Below are 17,636 nucleotides of genomic sequence, written 5' to 3'. Positions count from 1 at the left end.
AACACAAACATTAAATGCCATAAATGGTGCATTTATATAGCGCCTTTATCCAAGGCGCTTTACATAGATAGGTGCATTACATTCACCCATTCATACACCGATTGCGGCGGAAGCCATGCAAGGTACCAACCAGCACATCGGGAGCAATTTGGGGTTCAGTGTCTTGCCCAAAGACACTTCGACATGTAGACAGGAGGAGCCGGGATTCGAACCGCCGACCCATGGATCATTGGACGACCTGCTCTACCTCCTGAGCCACAGTCGCCCTCCATTGACAATGAATGGAGAATTTACGTCATATGTAGACGAGCAAATCAACTATGTTCATCCTATACAAAGAACAATGAAGCAATAGACAATTAGAACAAATAGACATGTTACACATGATGACAAATTCTCTGACACAAACATTGATATCTTGTATATCATATACTACACCTCTAATGTTTTTTTTTTCATGATGTACAATGATAAGAGCGCCCCTCACTTCACACTGATGGGATTTTCTTACCATAAATCAACCGTTTCTCTTGTGAGGACCATGCAAGGAAATCTCACAAACAATGTCTATTTCTTAAATTCTACTATACTTGTGAGGGCCAAAGTCCCCCCACACAAGTAAGCACGCACGCACGCACGCACGCACGCACGCACGCACGCACGCACACACACACACACGTCGTCCCATGAGAATAAGAGGTCCTCCCCTCTCTCAGCACACACCCCTCTAACCCCAGCCAAGTTGGATTTGTTCTCATTCTGACGCGCGTCCCATCAATCTTTTTGACAAAGTGCCTTCCGGACAGCGCCTGATAATTAATGTATAGAGCGGAGCGGAGAGCACTTTGTCATCCCTCCAGGATGTGTCAGCTTCAGAACCCCCACCCACCCCATCCACCCACCACACCGGGGGTCTCGGCTTGTTTGTCTCACTCATCAATAGATTTGTCTGTTAAGGCTGCGTTTACACTGGAAGAACCAAATCTCCATTTTATTTTTGCCTAGCCAGGTTGGAATCAGATTTGGTTTTGATCAACTCTGAACTAGCCTGCACGCGTCTGGCTTATTAGCCAGGCTAACACAGACACCACAGGTGGTTTGAGATGTGACTCAAATCTGATTTATAAAGATGTGTCTCTGTCTGGACACTCTGAAAGTGATATTACATAGTTTCTGAGGCAGAAACCTCTCGTCCCCATATTTTTACTTTTTTGCGTTTTTGTTTTTTCTTCATAAATCAAAGCCCTACTTGATCTACAGCGTTCCCTGAACAGCATATACAAGTAGTTTAGTAGAATCACTGCTTTACATGGCTCCTATTGTCCAATCGGGCTGAAGAAAAAAAGTGTCTAAATAAAAATTGACTTCTTTCTAATGGATCCTTTCATCTAAATAGCATAATGAGATGTGACCTTTGGTGTCAAAACTTCCCCCTCAACAAGACACACACAACATGGCCCCTGGTTATAAGTAAATCAGTTGAATACATTATCTATTGAGATCGCACGTTCACATTATGGAATTCTGAACCCTCATCCTCCTCAGTGGGTAATTGATTCCCAGAGGAATATGACTAAACGATGAGGACCAAAAAAAGCAACAATGTTGCACAGATATTAACCACTTTCAACCTGGTGTCTCTATTTGGGCCATGTCATTATATAGGGGAACATTTAAAAGAATCATTGATGATATGTACTATTGTCCAAGCATCTGTGTCATTTTAGATGTTTATTAAAAAATAGCAGATCTACAAGCTTGCGGGTACATCTAATTTTTTAACGTTTTTGAAAAAATCGTGAAAGTGTTGAACTATATATTAGAAGGCATTTATAGAATCGGCCTCATGGGTCTTATAATGAAATAAAGTGAGAGATGAATCAATTGAATCATCTTACAGAGCGCTTTGAGCACTGTTGGAAACCTCATATACCCATATAGGCAATAAGATGCATAGAGCAGGTGGAGCAAAATACTGTAGTATAACTTGACTCTACAGAAATGAATGACTTGCTGTTATGAGGATAACATTGAGCATTGAGCTTGGTTGGTGTGCTAAATAATAGTTAGTAGTTATACTGTAGGCCTGCATTTTTCCATGCTCTATTGTTGAAGCTGCATATTCTTTGATTCTTTCACAATTTCTCATATTCTCTAGTTTGTGACATGTCATACATTTTACCCCATTTGGTATTGGTGGATTCAGTAAAAGCACACCTTTCCTACATGCCCTATGTGTTACTATGACAATATGTCAGAGTCACTTCAAAGTAAAGAAGACATTCTATATAGATATCCGCTTATTGTAGGTATGTGTTCAAATGACTATATCTCATATTTACATTCAGATATTGACATTATTCCTGTTCCAGAATGTAGAGGGATATCCTGGCTTCAAGCATGCCATGTTTTAAACCTCTCAGAGCTTCCATTGTGAATCTACATAAGTTTATATGCCTCAATCTCCAGACGGACAGGCTTTGTTTTTTAGTTAGTTTGAGGTGTATAACTTTATATATCAATTTCACCACTTTTGCAGTAAAACTTTTTTATACAACAATCCATTTCATGTATAGGAGGGCTTATATATATTAGATGAGGAAAAACTATGTTGTGTTTGGTCCTACGGGTGTTTGGTAGGTTTGAATGGCTTAGGGTTGAGTATAGCAACTTGGTCTACAAGATTCGCTAATAGCTATACACCACTAAAATACCCATAATCCATGTACCTGTGAAAATACTTCCTTAATGTCGATGAAGTCCACGGTCACAACACCAGAAGGAGTTCCACAAACCACGTTCACAGTGGCACGGAGCACAGTGGCTCCTCAGCCCCCCTTCCGGTGCGTCTGCACGTTCAACCCAGATTCGGTTCAAACAAGGGGTTAAATGAATTTAGCTCCTATGCCACTAAAATGTAGAACGCCCTACCAACAGCCGTTAAGAAATGTGAACCCCTAGACTCCTTCAAAACCGCTCTCAAAAAGCACTTACGTGCAGCTGCAATTCGAAACTGGCCCCTGTAAAAGTCCCCCCCCCCCCCCCCATGTTTCTATACTGTACCCTTCCCTTTTTTTCTAACCATGTAGGGTAGGCCTATATGATTCTTTTTTGCATATAAATGTATATTTGTATGTCTTTAAATGATGATGATGAATTGAAAATGGAGGACCCTTAGGCCCATATATGTAAACAAGTCTTAGTGCTTTTTCTGGTTTTATCCTCGTAGCAGTTGACCAGTGACCTGTACTTTCCTTGAACTGATAGGCAACCCATTCTGCAAACTGTTACAATTTTCAATCAATGAATCAATGAATCAATCACCTCCAGTAGGGGTATGTCAACTTTTTGGGGCCATTGTCACAGTAGCCTACTTTCCTGCCTCTCCAGTGTCCGCACCTCTGCCAAACTTCTGTAACAGGAATCGTCAACCTTTTATTTATTCATGTTTTATTTCAAAGGACCCCCAGTTTGATACGCAAGGACCCCATTTGTTTTGATTTCATGATTCATAGGCTATCTCTCTGTGACCCCGATATAGCCTCTTATATGACATAGATAATAGTGAAACTGATCAAAAATAATAATTAATTTACATTCTCTTGTTGAACATTAGCGTTAGTATAAGGACGCTGTGGACAAGAGTTCTGTGTTCTTGTATTAGTTTAATTATCATTACCTTGCATGTTACTGTGCACTTTCACAACTGTATTGGATTAATGTAGCCTACACATGTGTAAATACGAATTGATTGATTGATTTATTGATTGATTGATTAAACAACAATACTTTACATATATTTATAATTAGTAGTCCTATATGAAAATAGGACTACTACAACAACAACAACAACAACAACAACAACCTTTAATTTCATGCATTTCATCATGTCAACCGATTCACAAAAAAAATAATTTATGCCACCTAAAATGTACTACACTGTGTGGTCCGCTGGGCGGCACTGTAACTCTGACCATCTCCTCCAATGCAGACTGCAGGTAGGCTACGGAGCGACGAGCGCGTGGTTCAACCTCTGATTGGCTACTGTCTGTCTGGCACTGCCCGTCTTTGCTCCGTAGTGGGAAATATTGCTCGGTGTTGGCATTGCCTTGGGGGTAGTAAAGTAAACAAAAGGCCCGGGTTGCAAGTATAAGCATGTGGACCAGGGCTATTTTGCATTTGCAACTTGAGTCGGGGCTGACCCGGCCGATAAACAACATGGCGGCGCCCGTGGAGCACGTTGAGAACCTCCCGGTGCAGCATCTTCTGTGTGTGTGTGTGTGTGTGTGTGTGTGTGTGTGTGTGTGTGTGTGTGTGTGTGTGTCATACCTGCCAACCCCCTGCTGCCAACCCTCCTGACTGAGTCCTGCATTTTGCAGTTAACTCATTTTATTAATTTATTTGACAATTTCTCCTGCGCCAGCATTTCCCCTGCGCTGCTGCCTTCACCCTTTTTGCGGTTTCAACCCGGTCAAAGGTCAAAGGCCTTTTTTAATGGATCCTATGTTAGTAAAGCCTGATACAAATATCAAACTCCCAAAATCCACCAGAATACTGGAAGTAGATACATCTACTTTGTTACAGACCATGGTGGTCAGTGGTCAGTGCCAGGTTTAGATGACACTGATACAGCAGGTATCCTATTTGAGCCGCGCCTCCGCTCCACGCCGGAGGACATCCGTCTGGAGGTATCCGCCAACACGCTGTCCTTCCACCCATCCAGGGACCTGGTTGCCATGGGTCGACCTGGACGGGGACATCTACGCGTTTACGTACTCGTGCACGGAGGGCGAGAACAGGAGGTGTGGTCGTCGAGTCACCACAGGAAGTCCGGCAGGTAGGGAGAGAGAGAGCGCTGTCACCAGTGGTAACTAAGTACATTTTCTCAAGTTCTGTACTTAAATACACTTTTGAGAATTACTTCTACTCCACTACATGCCAGAGACAAATATTGTACATTAACTCCACTATAATTATTTGAAAACTATAGTTACTAGTTACTTTTTATATTTATATTATTACAAAATATACGTTAACCACATTAACCACTTAAGCTCACAATGTGTCACGATGCAACGCATTGTGAGCTTGTAGATCTGCTATTTTGTGATCTGATTTTTTTATATAAGTTCAGGTGACCGAACATGTCTATCTGTCCCTGCAGGGCATTGTCCTTCTCCCCGGATGGACAGAAGCTGTTCAGCGTCTCTAAGGACAAGTCCATCCACGTCCTGGACGCGGAGACGGGGAGGTTGGCGTCCCGCGTCCCCAAAGACCACGCTGTCCCCATCAACGCTCTGATGCTGCTGGATGAGAACATCCTGGCCACCGGGGACGATGGGGGAAGACTGAAGGTCTGCACTAGCCAATTCTGGGCGGGAACCCCTTTTGTTGTTTTAAGCATTATGTTATACTTTAGCTATTGAAAAATAACTTTTTGAAAAATCATGAAAATGTAGTGAAAATCTTTGAATATATATTCTTTCAGAGCGAACAAATTTTCAGATGGGGGTCGGCGGCCAATTACATATATTTTTGGGGGTCCTTGACATGAAAATGTTTGAGAACCACTGATATAGAAACATGGGTTTTTCAGAAAACTGTCAGGATTTAGAAGGCATTTGTAGAATCGTCCTCAGGTCTAAATGGCCCGTCTATTGTAGGTCATTACCATGACATTTTACTCGACGATTAATTGACATGCAAATATTTTAAATAACATTTTGTTTTTGGCATTGGACATGGCAAACATAAATCAAATATGTATTTCCGTTTGGCTTTTAGGATTCATAACAAAACTTGCACAGTATCACTAATGAAAATAAATAATCTAACACAGTCAAAATATTCCACATGTAATAATTGTATGCTTTGTGCGTAGGTGTGGGATATGAGGAAAGGCTCGTCCTTCATGGACATGAAGCATCACGAGGACTACATCAGTGGAATAGCTGTAGACCAGGCCAAGAAGACACTGTTCACATCCAGGTCAATACAATACAGTACAATCTACAATGTATGATTGGTTTAAGTTTCTATTACCGTAACAAAAAAGGTTATTGTTAGAAAAATTATATAGTTTAGAAATTAAGTTCTATATTCTGATAGTAATCATGCTATAAGCTAGAGTACTAGAGTAACGGGGCTCTACAAATGAACAGATTTTTTATTTTATTTTCCATGTTGGACACCAATTTCAGGAGAGAACCCAAATCATCAGCTTACATTTTATAATGTTTGTTTGTATATTATTTGTTCTCAACTGTTCTGGTGACCTCACTGACCTGTCTATTTAAGATCGTCTGCTCATGTATTTGTTCTGGTTCATCACTTCCAATTTCACAATTGTTTATGAGTGCTCTCTCCTTGGATGAAATTGGTATCCTGATCTGAAAAATCTATTTTCTTTGTAGACGTGGAGACCCCCGTTACTGAACAAACACTATACTCTAGCATTGATTATTCCCAGAATATGGAGCCACTGATCTAGTTCAGAATCACCGATTAACCAATTAATTCCTGGCAGTGGAGACAGGACCATGGGCGTGTTCAACATCAAGCGTCGGTGGTGCGAGGTGGTTTCAGAGTGGAAGGGCGCGGATCTGACGTGCGTGTCGCTGATGAAGCGTGGCAGGAAGGTGGTGTGTGGTTCCGGCGAGGGGACCGTCCACATCTTCAACCAGGACGGCTTCGGAGCCACCAGCGACCGCTTCGACCCTGAAGGCTGAGACTGTCCACTGTATCGTCCCCATAACCGACAGCATCCTGTGTGTCGCGTGTAACGGAGTCATGAGGTTAGTGAGGTGCCGGAGATTAGACGTTCACAGATAGGACACACGGATGGACAGGGTACAAAGTACAAACGTAGTCTCTCCCCATGCCTAAGGTGGAGACAATAATCATTATGCTTATTAATAGTGTGGCCTATCCAGCTGTTATGTTGAATGTCAAAGTAGTACAATAGTGTACATATCCGTAATCCAGATAGTCATGGTCAATATTTTTTTTTTCTCAATGAACAATACACATTCATGAATGAATGTATCTCTCTCTGCCCCGCCCCCCTCCCTTCCCCCACCACAGAGCAATCAACATCCTCCCCAACCGCGTGATTGGCTCCATTGGGGAGGACGTTGACGGGTTTGTCCAGCAGATGGCCAAGTCGCCGGATGGCCGTTTCCTGGCCACCTGCGATGAGCTGGTGAAGTTCTGTGACATCTTGTCTCTGGTGGCATGACGCTCAGACTTTGCACATCATAATATTGTGATATGGCAAGTGTTGTCTTTTCCTGGTTTTGATCATTAAAGCCTTATTTTATACTTTCAGAAGTTAAGTTAAGTTAATAAATATATACACTGTATATTAAAAATGTATAAATCAGTTCAAGGAGCTTATTTTCATTCCCATAAGGAGCTTGGCAGGGTTGACGTTTAACTTTTTTAAGTTTTTTTGTATATTCTTTCATTTTGGAAAAAGTATATTAGTCATGTCTTACAACATAAGTTGTTTTGTTGTTTGCACTGTAAATGCAAATATTATACTTTTGTAAGATGGGAACCCTGGGCTCAGTGGGCTGATTGTGATACCATGTTGTGGTTCTGATTGTTAAAATGTATACAATAAATACAATCTAAATATCCTTTTGTGCAATGGGTCTTGTGTACTGTACACACAGCTAGGCAGGGACTACAAATGTCACGCCCCCAAATGAGACAGCTATCAAAAATTGGAGATCTTTTGGAGAAAAAAAACATATGGACCCCTGTGGGTCCGTGGACCCCACTTTGAGAAGCACCAGTCTAGACAACATAATCACACTCAAGTTTTATGATAGCATAAAAATTCCACATGGCAGCCAACATATTGTGGATAATGCGCCTTTAGTTCTTTTCAAGGTAAATTTGCCGACAATCCACCAAGATTGAAGGTTTACAAAACAAACCTTCAAATAGGAAATGATTTCACATGACGTGTGATGGCAGTGTATGACAAAAAGACAAAAAATATATAACAGCAGTGTTGATTTCGTTGACTAAAACTGATAAAATGTTTTTTCGACATGTTTGTTTTCGGAAAACGTAATAAAATCTAAATAAAATAAATACTAAGCTATTATGACTAAAACGACAATTTGTCAACAGATCTAGACTAAAATGTTAGGGAGGATGACTAGTGGAGAAGAGATCTGTAGAACTAAAAGACAAGTCATTTTATGCTTGGTCGCGCTTTGGGTGTTCTGAAAATAGCAGATCTATAAGCTCACAACGCATCATGAGCTTGTGGATTGTATTGTATTTTCAGCATGCAACCAAGTGTAAAATCAGGCAGCCCCCCAAAAATAAATGTTACCGGTAATCGACTCAAATCTGAAAATTCAACACTGACACAGGGCAAGTCACACCAAGATAATACAAACATGGACATGAATAATATTTAAAGATTTATTTCATGGCCTTGAACATTCCTAGCCTGAGAATAATTTAACTATGACCACAGAGAGAATAAAGAGACTTTTCCTTCATGAGCTATAAATTAATATAGTAGTTTAAGACCAAGAAAGCTGCCTTTCACCAAACCTCAGCATCCACCCGTTACATCTGGTAATATCACAGTCTATGCTTTATGAAAACCACCTTATGTTATGTGCTGCTATGACACCTCCTAAACGTCTTAAAAATAAAAACATGACAATAATAAAAACTTATCAGTTTGTGCCTCTCTTAAAAGTGACTCAATATACTTTAAAATGGTACATAAAAACAACATGATCAATGATAACCGCCACATGAAAAGGAAGACAACATATCTAAGATGATACAATCACATTTTTTGGCGTGTGAAAAAGAATGCAACTATACACTGTTGCACTCACTATTGTCACAGTAAGAAAACATACAGTAGGACTGCATCTGCTGAACACTATTCAAACCAAACAAAGGTTTGAAGCCACAATGAGTAAAGCCTCATTTATCGTCTGTCGGGTGGAGACCTCATGTGTCCAAAACTGTCATTTTTTAGGTTTCAAAAAAATAGCAAAGGTAGTAGATCAACAAGCTCAATTAAAAAATCTGTGCCATGCTTCCAGCTGCTACTTTCACCATTTGAATCCTGAAAAGTAACGGTTTTGAACATATGAGGTTACCACCCGACAGATGATTTGCTGGTGGTCCGGCACAAAGAAACCACACCCACACAGTATCGAGTACGACTACATCTTTTTGAAATTTAAATACAGATCAGCTGCATTATTACCCATTTTAATATATTGTCAAAGCTTTTAACTAAGCTATTGACTAAATTCCTGCATGTGCATTAATACAAAATAAATTACAGTGTGGTTCTGCGTTGGGCAGGAGGAGTAGGACGAAGGCTCTACATCCTCCTGGTGGGGGCTCCTCATCGGTAGGCGAGTCGGTAGGATACAATAGCAGTGACAACACAGGAAAAAAAATGTGTGGGAAGGAATAAATGGACCCTTTGCTAAACCCCACCCAAAAAGCAATTGTCCAATGCCAGTCCAAATAGTTTAGCAACTGTTGCTAAGCTGGCATATGGTCTGCCAAGCTTCCGTCACCTCATAGCTGTCAATGTCATTTTGCATGGATGCGTTGTTAAACACATACTGTACACAACTTAACATCATGAAAGTTACATGATCCACCCACCCAGGCAATAATCACATAAAAACTCCTGCCGGACGTCAAAGTTTATTGAGTTGGATACTGTTTGTCTCTCTAACATTTCCTCATATTTCTAGTTTATTGAAATAATGTCATGCACATGTGTCCAGTGCATAGCCTACTGCAGGCCTTGTTGACTAGATTTAGAAGACATTTTGAATCTCTTGCTACTGAAATTATTTATATGGTGATGCATTTAACATGCATCTCAATGAGTGGGGCTTACTGGCTTAGTGAAGGCCAGGGTCCATTGCCATAACGATGTCTAAATTGGGGAGAAAATGGGGTAAAGAAAATAATATGGGGTAGGGGCCCTATTTTACCCCTTATCCCTAAACGTCTTTGCCTTTTTTTTTACTATTTTGAAAAACATTTTTGAATAGTTCAAATAGCCGATTTACAATCTCACAAATCTGCGTTCCCGCGTGGGGCAGAAGTCCCAGATGGAACAGCTTAAGTCGGAGATCCCTGGAGCTGCCCCTGCCGCAGGTTTGATCCCAGCCAAGCCTTTAGAGACGGTGGAAATCATCATTTGTAGGTGGGGCCTTCAACCAGTCAACATTTTGGAATTAATCATTGTTTAACCGACCAGAGGCGTCGTGAATTAACAGTGTTAATGAAAGTGTCGGAATTAAAGTGAATCGTTCTTTATGCCTTTTAATGGTGTTAATCAATGCCGAGGAGGATGGCGTCAATGGTGACGCGGGAGAGACACAAAGTGTTGTGTGTGTGTGTGTGTGTGAGAATCTACTGTTGGACAGATATTGGTTTCTTTACTTGGCTTACTTATTATTCTGGATGACTATTTCTATGTATTTGATGTATTGCCTTGTGTTGTTCCATGCTTACTGTAAATCGCTCTGGATTAAGAGCGTCTGCTAAATGCCTAAATTGTAATTGTAAATTGTAAGCTCCGTCCTCAGATTTTCTGCCATTTTGAGCAGTTTGAAAAACACTTAAACCTGATTTTCTACACACAATCTATGGACCATTATCTGAAATCCAAGTTGAAGAGAAGTTTGTACGTGACAATTTGTACAAAAGAATATAGCTGCAAGCAGCGATAACAGGCACTTTGAACAGGCATAGCTCATGCATCGTCTGTCTGTCTGTATGTTTGGGGGTAGGAACAGCTGCAATACAACTGGGTGACCTAAATTGGCACTGTTGAGCAGCCTAAAAGGGCCATTCACACTGAGCACTATAACTATAACTGCAGCCAGAAAGCGGTGTTGTTGAGCAGCCTGCACTTTTCAGTTCACACAGGTGTGATTTTTCTTATTGCTGGGATCTGCTTGCAGTTATATTTGAATTTATTTTTTAGGAACGTTTTTTGAAAATGTTTTAAAATCATAATAATTAAAAACAAAATGTAGTAAATTAAAAAATAAAGGGACCCATACAAATGTATCCACGACCCACTGTTAGGGAACCACTGGGTTAAAGAGATATTTGTCAGGGAGACCATAATGTCGACGGGTATTTCTAAGAACACAAATGGAGGTTCCCATTAGAATGCTGGTTGTAAAGCAAATATACATCATATAGGAGGTTAGTCATAACTCTAACATGCTACTGTTCTTGTTATACATTTCAAAAGGAAAACAAACACACTGGAATTATTGAGGTGGGGGGGATGGGTTGGCTATGGAAGCCATTTTTGGAGACAGCGGCTAAGAAGTGTGTCCATTTTGGTCCATCGGGTAATATTATTACAAAACAGTAACACCTGTCATGTCAGATATAATAGTCCCCCCTATACTATTGGATGTTGTATTGTGTCACTGCACATTTGCACACGTGGTCATTATTTACCCATCCTAATCCTAGGAGCAGTAGGCTGTATAATACATTTATGTACAATTGTACACATCGTATTTGGAGCTGTGGGATCTATAATACAATGCCCGGGGACAGTGTTGCATTGGTCATTGCACGGAGTACCACACTGTCTCCCTAAGATTTTTCAGGAGCATGCGCACAAGCCCATGCATTGATTAAAAACAACCTTAAGTTCACACCAACAAAGGCTGTAGTACCGACTACCGAGTGTCACAGCAGTGTGAATTAACATTGGAATAAGCTCATTGTGTGACCTGCAAACTCCTGTAGTGTAGGTTTTAAACGTCATGCGCATGACATCATTAACACAGCGTAACCCCCCCCCCTCCCCCCAAAGATAAAATCACCAACGCAACACTGCCCCGGGATCAGTTAAGTGTCTTGCTCAAGGACACTTCGATACGGCAGGAGGCGAACCGGCAACCATCTGATTTCCAGACGATGGCCACCTCTACCGAATCAGCCACAGCCGCCCCGAGAATCTGTGCAAGACCCGTACAAAAAACCAAGGTCTGAGGGCTTAAACTGCACAGGGCCAATAATGTCCCTGCATATATACTATGATATATACGTCTGGGTCAATTCTTTATATTTAGAGATGTTCCTCTACCAGTGCCTGGAGACCACCAGCTCCAGAGATGTCACTCTACCAGTGCCTGGAGTCCACCAGCTCCGGGCGCAGGCTGAGTTTCTTTAGGGTCTCGTAGCCCACCACCATGACGATGGCGGTGGGCGTGGAGGAGATTATGCGAGCCGACAGGCCCTTGGTCATCCCCCAGGCGCCCTCCTCCGCTATGAGCTGCTTGAAGGTCTCGATGACCGACGACCTGCCTTCCACCTGGTCAGTGGGGGAAAAACGGCACACAGTATGTGAACATTAACACTCATAGGCCCTTTTTGAAACCAGATCCTCGCCACTCGCCCTACACACAAGCACTCAGTTTGAGCATAGATATGTAAATAATAGAGACGGTCCACGATGGGAGGGGAATTCCGGTGCTGTCTCGCTCAAACCAAGTGCAAGTGTGTAGGGCGAGTGCCGAGGAGCTAGTTTCAAAAAGGGGGATACACTCCCCATGTCCACTAGGTAAGTACCCTAGGGGAGGTAGTGTAGTAGAAGTAAAAGTATTGGAAACTAAAGTAAAGTACAAAATACAAATACCTCAAAATTGTACTTGCGTACAGTACTTCAGTAAATGTACTAATTCCCACCACTGGTCCGAGTACATACCTGGACTCTAGCTCTGACCACATCCATGGGGTTGGTCACGGTGGAAGCTGTGGCTGCAGCCAGTGGTCCAGCTATAGCTTGTAGAACCAGATGAGGACAGTCACTGGGAGCCAGTCTGGACAGCTGCTCTGTGGACCACAATGAGAATCAAACATTTTATTATTATCATCATTTTATTTAAGGGCTCACACATACTCCAGTTTTCATGTGATAACCTACTCACTGTGGTGTTTGGGAAACTACAACATGACATCACTGTGCGACTCACCACTCACCACAGCACATCTCTGTTTTTTGTTTTTAATATTTTTTGGGGCTTTTGTGCCTTTATTGATAGTTACAGTGAAGACGGACAGGAAAGAGGGAGAGAGAGAAAGGGAGAGACATGCAACAAAGGTTGTCATGAACGGGACTCAAACACGCAACGTAGACGTCAGGCCAGAGGCTATATGTGGCATGAGCCTGGACCACTAGGCCAGCGGGCGCCCCATCTCTCTGTTTTAACTAACTACCGCAATGGTTATCACCTAAAAACTGGAGTATGCGTAATTAGCTAATTATTTAAACCAACTTTATTTCTCTCAATTTAGTCGTTATGCCAATTAATTCCTCCCCCGCACATTTCATTCAATCGACAGACACGATGACGATGAGTAGCGGAGGAGAGAGAGAGCAACAGTTTACCCTGGATCTTACCTGCATAAAAGTGATAAAAGGGCCACCAGACGGCGCTGTTGGGGATGTAGGTGAGCAGAGAGGCCACGTAGCCCCGGTAGAAGCCGCGCAAACCGTCCATGGCGAATATCTGCGAGACAATGTCCCTGGTCTGATGACCGAACATCCTCTTGGATTGCAGTTTCCCCGCCGCCCCAGCATCCACCTGGGGCACGGCGAGGCGGAAGCGCGTGAGCTGCTCCCCGCCGTGAAAGCCCTGCATCATCAGCTGCTGTGACACCACGTCGATGGGGACCGTGATGCTCTGGGCCACCAGCGAGGCTGATCCCCCCGCCACCAGGGACTTCAGCATGTTGTCCGAGGTGTAGTCGGACACGTACTTCCTCACCAGCTCGTATGTGGTGATGTAGGCCTGACCTGAGGAGAGGGGCGTGTGGGACACAATCATGACATTTGTAGTCGCTGTCGGGCAGAAACCTCCTATCCTTTTTTAGTTTTTTATGCCAGGTGCTTGAAAAGCGCCTGAACTACATTTACTAACGACTGTACTGAAGACCGTAGTCGTAGTGACAACCGTAGTGGACACATTTTCATGATTGTCTGCCTCTAAGCCAATGGGAGACTTACCCAAAAATCCCATACAGCATAAAAAACCATACTCTGAATGCCGCAACATGAAGCTGTTGTGTAAGGGGTTTGTATGAGAACTGAGAGCTTGCTGCACTTGGCAGTTGTAGTCAATCTTGTTTTTCATAATGTAACGCCCTACTTGATGTACTACAATGGCACACAAAAGTATCCCAAAAATAGCAGATCCGCAAGCTTTCAAATGTGGCGTGAACGCCGCGAAGCAACGCTTGATTGTGTAATCAATAATTGCGACAGTTTCATACCGGAGATGAGCGTCAAGGTGTTGACCATGAAGCCTCGGTAGAGGCCGCGCACGCCCTCCGTCCGCAGGATCTTGAAGAAGGCGTCAAAGGTGCCGCTGTAGAGCGACTTGCCCTTCTGCACCTGCAGGCGCGTGCGTATGAGTGTGGCGGGGTAGACGGTGGCCCGGATGGTCATGGTCATAAACACCCCGAAGGAGTAGAACTTCCTCTTGTCCAGGTCCTCCCATTCTATGATCTGGATGTTCCTCTTCTGCTGCATGGTCGTACCTGCACCCAGCCCTCATCAGACCGAAACTCTGCACCACAAAAAAAACACAACATTTAACACAACTCATTGACTGCCGACTGCTACGTACGTTGATTTAATAGTTATTTAATATTCAACCATATCTTATATACAAGTTCACATACAAGTTCACAAGAGTAAAATATTTAAAAAGCTAATTATTACACGTGTCTTTCCTGGCATCTATTTAGTTAGGAATAGGATTGTCTAGTAGATGTGGTGGGTGTGTCACTTGCTGATTACTCATTTGCAGAGCATCTTGTCAATTGTGATGGTTGTATATAACACACGTGTACGCCTACATTGTATACTTCATTCCTGAAGAAGACCCGAAGGGGTCAAAACGTTGTTTCTCTTCAATTAAATAAAAGGTTTGGAGCTCAAGACCGGTGTGCGAACTTCATCTCCTCTCATCCGTGTGTACACAGTACATTTGTGTTTGCATATGTTTTATGCAACCGCAAAGTATCAGGTGCTTGTGTCTGAGTTTACTGTAAGAGTTGTGTCACCAATTTCCCCCACGATTTTGCAACCCATTTTTTCAACCGGTGCCAATTGCCTAAACTATAGATTATATATGATCTTGGGTGCTACTCTCCCTCTGCCAACCTCGGGAGAGCCCCGAACTGAGTTTCCCTGGTGGATGCAGATCCACAAGTTAACATCGCCCGAGGTGTTAACTTGTGGATCTGCTATATTCGGCAAAGGGGTTTGGTGTAGGGTGGGAAAAGAGCAGACATACAAGTTTTCTTTTAAGTAGTTAACTGCATTCCAACCATAGAGATTCCAATACAACACACAATTGAAAAAGTTGAATCTGCAAAACGTAGTGCAAGTGTAGTGATTGTAGGCCTCTGCTTCATCTCTCTCACAGCTAAGGGGGTCCTTGGCCAGAAAATAACATTGAAGGCCCCTGATCTAATAGATTCACTCATTGTGGAACCATTCTGTCTTTGAGAAAGGCTAACCCTGTACTTGACCAGTCAGTGACCAGTGACCTCGGTGAGGTTTAAAGGTCACACAAACAGTGCACCCTAACTTAGGACTGAAGCTGGATCTAGTATGATTATACGATAAAATTTAATCCTTATAATCAAGTCTTAATTGTTATCAAGTCACAACACTGGCTAAAGGACATTGTGTTCCAAAGTGCAATTTGAGCTCCAAAGACCAAAATAACATCCATGCACATTATTACTAGCCACACAATGGGGTTGTAAAAAATAAGCCATTCCTAACATTACACAATCAACACGTCAATTCAAACAGCGATTATACACGTGTGTTGTTGTGGTTATAACCTGCTTATGACGCTAGCATTATTAGCATACCACTTTTACCTTGTTGTGTGACAGCTATAGGTTGGTAAAATTCACCTTCCTAACGTCATGTACGACTCGTTGGGACGTCATGTTGTTTTAGCAGACATGCCGACGAAGAGAGGGTAAGAGTGTTTTAAAAGAGTGAGGTGGCTACTTATTAGCCTTTTAAGCTAGTTCCCTGCATGTTTTCCTGTTGACCATCATGACAGGAGCACTGCAACCATGGTGGGTGGGGGGAAGGAAGGAGCGCTTGTTTTGGGTGTCAGCGCCCTCCTCCTCACCTGTCACAGTCACAAAACACTATAAAAGAACAAAAGAATACTACGATAAGAAGGCACAATGGAGAAACAAATAAAACACAATGAAATAAACGAATGAATGAATGAATGAATGAATGAATGAATGAATGAGTAGGCTAGTAACCTATAAGGTAGTAACACATGACATAAATTAACACATAGCCTATATAATAAAATTCGCAATGTAATAAATACATACATAGGCCTATGTATATTTATTATTTAATAGTGTTTTGGTTTATTTGATTGTGGTAATAGGTATTCAATATTTAATTCTGGTGATTTGCTTTGGCCCATCTATAACCGAGCAGCAGTGTGCAGACAGCCACCAGGGGGCGCACAATAGGGCATGTATTATTTCAGTGAAGGGGACATTACAACTGCAATCGAAAAATCGATTTTAATTTCAAGAATCGAAGTATATCGAAATGAAAACAGCAACATTGACTATGTATCGTATCGTATCGTTTTGCAATGCAAATAAGCGGTATCGAATCGTTTTGCTATATATGCAAATAATCGATTGTATCAATACTACATTTTTGTGCGGGGTATTTAGCTTTTTTTTGATGAAAAAAGAAAAAGAGGGGTTAATTATTTAGTTTAAAATAATGTCAATGTATAGTTACTATATCGATTTCAAATAATTGAATCGTATCGTGTCGCCATAATGAACCTATATCGTCCATGTATCGTATCGTCAACCATGTATCGTGATACATATCGTATCGCTGTTAAAATGTATCGTTACACCCCTATTACAGAGCCATCCGAGGTGGAAAGCTTGGTGACGTGATATTATCTCAAGACCCAAAATAGAAATCAGACATTCTGGGTGGAAATCAGACAAATCTGTGTTCTGAGCTTGTACATCGGCTATTTTTACTAGGCCTACTGTCTTAAACGTTTTTCTTTCTAATTTATGGAATTTCTTAGATTTTTCTCTTGCATTTATTGAGATAGATCATTGGATTTGTGTTTAATTCATGTTGTATTTTTTGGGGGAATGCTTTTTTTAGAAAAGGTTTTGAAATAATAATTAGCCTACAAACAAAATATAGGAAACAAAAAATAAAGTGACCCATAAAAATGTGACCGCGACCCAAAAATAGGCCCGACACAGTGTTTGGGAACCGGTGCAGTAGACAGAGCATCTCACACTAGGACAATTGGAACCAAATTGAACCATGGTTCCATTTGTAGTATGTTATATATTTAATCCTGTAGATTTTATATCAGTGGAATTCATAATTATGAAATAATTATTCAAAAATCTGAATTATAAGTTTTCAAAATTAAGAGTCAAAATCAATCTGAATTTTAGAAGGGGCACCAGTGAAATGAGTTTAGGAATAAGCACAAGATTAATTTATATTTAACCCTTAAGTTTAAACCACTAATAAAATA

The 17,636-nt window shown here is 41.6% G+C and overlaps 1 protein-coding gene and 1 pseudogene across 2 annotated transcripts; one reads left to right on the top strand and one right to left on the bottom strand.

Annotated features, from left to right (window-relative positions):
- The first annotated feature begins 2,748 nt into the window (after positions 1 to 2,748).
- On the top strand, positions 2,749 to 7,237 carry LOC306919745 (WD repeat-containing protein 55-like; annotated as a pseudogene). Its single transcript has 6 exons — positions 2,749 to 2,871; positions 4,551 to 4,837; positions 5,165 to 5,354; positions 5,882 to 5,988; positions 6,527 to 6,794; positions 7,084 to 7,237. The product of its transcript is annotated as a WD repeat-containing protein 55-like (transcript).
- A 4,671-nt stretch (positions 7,238 to 11,908) lies between these two features.
- On the bottom strand, positions 11,909 to 16,116 carry slc25a44b (solute carrier family 25 member 44b). The gene is made up of 5 exons (XM_079497049.1): positions 15,949 to 16,116; positions 14,323 to 14,618; positions 13,451 to 13,846; positions 12,755 to 12,882; positions 11,909 to 12,361 (listed from the first exon to the last, which is right to left on the bottom strand). The coding sequence occupies exons 2-5, from the start codon at positions 14,579 to 14,581 to the stop codon at positions 12,170 to 12,172; spliced, it is 975 nt and encodes a 324-aa protein (XP_079353175.1). The 5' UTR covers positions 14,582 to 14,618; positions 15,949 to 16,116; the 3' UTR covers positions 11,909 to 12,169.
- Positions 16,117 to 17,636: the final 1,520 nt, after the last annotated feature.

Source organism: Electrona antarctica (genome assembly GCF_951216825.1).
Source record: "Electrona antarctica genome assembly, chromosome: 3".
NCBI classification, from domain to species: Eukaryota; Metazoa; Chordata; class Actinopteri; order Myctophiformes; family Myctophidae; genus Electrona; species Electrona antarctica.
Note: the sequence above shows the minus strand (reverse complement) of the source record. Positions and strands in the feature narration are given on the sequence as shown.